We start from the raw sequence: 2,321 nt of genomic DNA, 5'->3' as shown, positions 1-2,321 counted from the left end.
CAGAAGACCTGTGATGGGTTTACAACAGCAAACCAATGCCCTAGATGTGTGTACCAAATAAACTGGTCACCGACACATCACACACACACACACACACACACAGACACACACACGCTTGCACCATGTGTGAACTTTAAGGGGATTTTTCTGGGTATCTGAAGAGTATGTTTTCAGATGAGGCTGGTGATGAGGGACCCAAGGTAACTAAACACAACTGAGAGTGCATGTAAAACATACATGCTGTTGTTACGCTTTGCTTTTATTTGGTAACATTTTTGTTATGTTTTCTCTTACAGTTATATAATAGAAGATGACCTATATTTTATCAGCCACTACTCATGGCAGAGAAACATAATGTTCAGATTAAAATATATAGAAGCTCACATATCTTATCAATCAGAGGCAATCTCACTTCTCTCTGTGTCCTGCCTCTGTTTGATACACGACAGTAAACATTTCAGTGACACTCTACGCTAATAAAACACACTATGGAAAAGGCAGAGCAAAGGCAACAGGAAAGGAGAGGAGAGGAGAGAAGAGAAGAGAAGAGAAGAGAAGAAAAGAGAAGAGAAGAGAAGAGGAGTGGAGTGGAGTGGAGTGGAGTGGAGTGGAGAGGAGAGGAGAGGAGAGGAGAGGAGAGGAGAGGAGTGTCATTTTACTGTAAGGTCAAAGAGCTGACCGGATCACGTCAGGCCAACAGGACTATGGGGTTTGGGCTGAACGCTCACTTACATAAAACGGAGAGCAGTTTTTTCCTCCTACAATCAGAGCCGCCGACTGTCCGTCAAACTCCTCTTTAGATAAATGTTTTACCACACAACAGTCCTGCACCTAGGACAGAGAGACAGTCTGCATGACGCTCATGAGTAAATACCACACAGACATTTCTGGACACTGGTCTATGAGAAGCAATACTGAGTTCAGCAGAATTAACCAGTCTCCCAGAGTTCAGTTTTGCTGCGTTGCTTGAGAAGTGAGTGGATAACAGTGGATGTGCTGCTTTTTAAATGATGTGAGGGGTGTTGTCTGGCAGAGCGGTGAGGTTGGTGTACCTGCAGCATGGTCACGACATGTCTCTCTCCTGACTTCTTCCAAATCGGCATCATCCCCAGTTTCACGGCAACCAGCCCAACTCTGCGACTCCCTGACACAAACACATATGTAAGTGCATATACCGGTCTCTGAGATTAAAAACCTCCGACAAACCATATCACTTTTTTTCTTCTAAACTTCAGATGAAACACAGGCGGAATTCTCACCTTTCTCCCATTCGAGACGAGGCCACGGCTCGTCCTTCAAGGGGTTCAGTTTAGCCGCCGTTTGCATCTGATACTCTTTAGCGATGCTCCTCTTCATGTAGGAAGCGTTGTCTTCCGTCAGATGCTCGTCCCACCAGGTGGAACTTTTCAACGTTCTGACGAGCTGAACAACTGGAGCGCTGCGAGGAGGCAAATAACGGACAGACGTGAGAAACGGCGCACTGGCTACTTACAGCCTATGTCAATTATATGACTCTCACGGCAACAAACTAAACTTAGCTAACAACACAGCGTCTTCTGCATCTACCCTCATGCCATTATCTGGTTTAGGGAACAATATGAACTCTGCGGTCAGCCTGAGTGATTAAGTGACAAGCGCATGAACCGAACTCTAAGAGAGATGCTATCCGCTGCATTCTCACGCGGTGAACTTCATCGGCTCCGGGGAGACAGTGCGGCCTATGCCCAAAAAGGACAGAGCGTATTATCAGCACAAATAAACACAGGCCCCTGTGCATGACGGAATTTCATCATTACCGATTTATTACTCGAAAATATCAAAATCTCTTGTAGGGTAAGTAAGCACCAGTGAAAACAGCGCTTTGCTGTGACTAACGGACGAAGTTTACCAGAGGCTGAGTGAAGGAAAAACTCCGTGATGTGTTGTAGAACGTCAAGTCAATTCCCAAAACCAAACACACTACTTAAACTTTACGAGCTAATGCCGACACGTTTAACCTCCAGTGAATTCAATAATGACATGCAAATCAACAAAAAGAATTGTTCAACGTTTATCAAAGTTTCTAAATTGACCCGCATGCCTAATTAACGGTTATTTGTCAAACAATGTCAAATCACAGTGTCGGCCAAACTTACCCATCCTGCGCTACCGCTACTCCTGTGCGGCAAACTGTAAGGTTCGCTCCACGGACCAGAGCACCTCCGTGTCGGATAACTTTAAACGCCCAAGTCGACATACTTGTTTCATTAAATTAATGTACTTTGCAAAATATAAATTTACATATTTGCCCTAAGATGCATCGTCTCTTCATACGCACGCCT

General features: G+C 44.8%; 1 protein-coding gene across 2 annotated transcripts in view; it reads right to left on the bottom strand.

The window, feature by feature from the left end:
• Positions 1 to 2,321, bottom strand: part of mrpl3 (mitochondrial ribosomal protein L3) — a 5,737-nt gene extending 3,416 nt beyond the window's left edge. For both annotated transcript variants that reach the window (XM_030788717.1, XM_030788718.1), the window contains exons 1-4: positions 2,136 to 2,321; positions 1,260 to 1,438; positions 1,053 to 1,144; positions 733 to 831 (exon numbers count right to left, since the gene is read on the bottom strand). In XM_030788717.1, the coding sequence (XP_030644577.1) occupies positions 733 to 831; positions 1,053 to 1,144; positions 1,260 to 1,438; positions 2,136 to 2,236 (471 nt within the window). In that variant the 5' untranslated portion in view covers positions 2,237 to 2,321. The remainder of the gene's footprint in view (positions 1 to 732; positions 832 to 1,052; positions 1,145 to 1,259; positions 1,439 to 2,135) is intronic.

The sequence above is a fragment of the Chanos chanos genome, chromosome 12, assembly GCF_902362185.1.
Source record: "Chanos chanos chromosome 12, fChaCha1.1, whole genome shotgun sequence".
Taxonomy (NCBI): Eukaryota; Metazoa; Chordata; class Actinopteri; order Gonorynchiformes; family Chanidae; genus Chanos; species Chanos chanos.
This window is presented reverse-complemented; position numbering and strand designations above follow the sequence as displayed.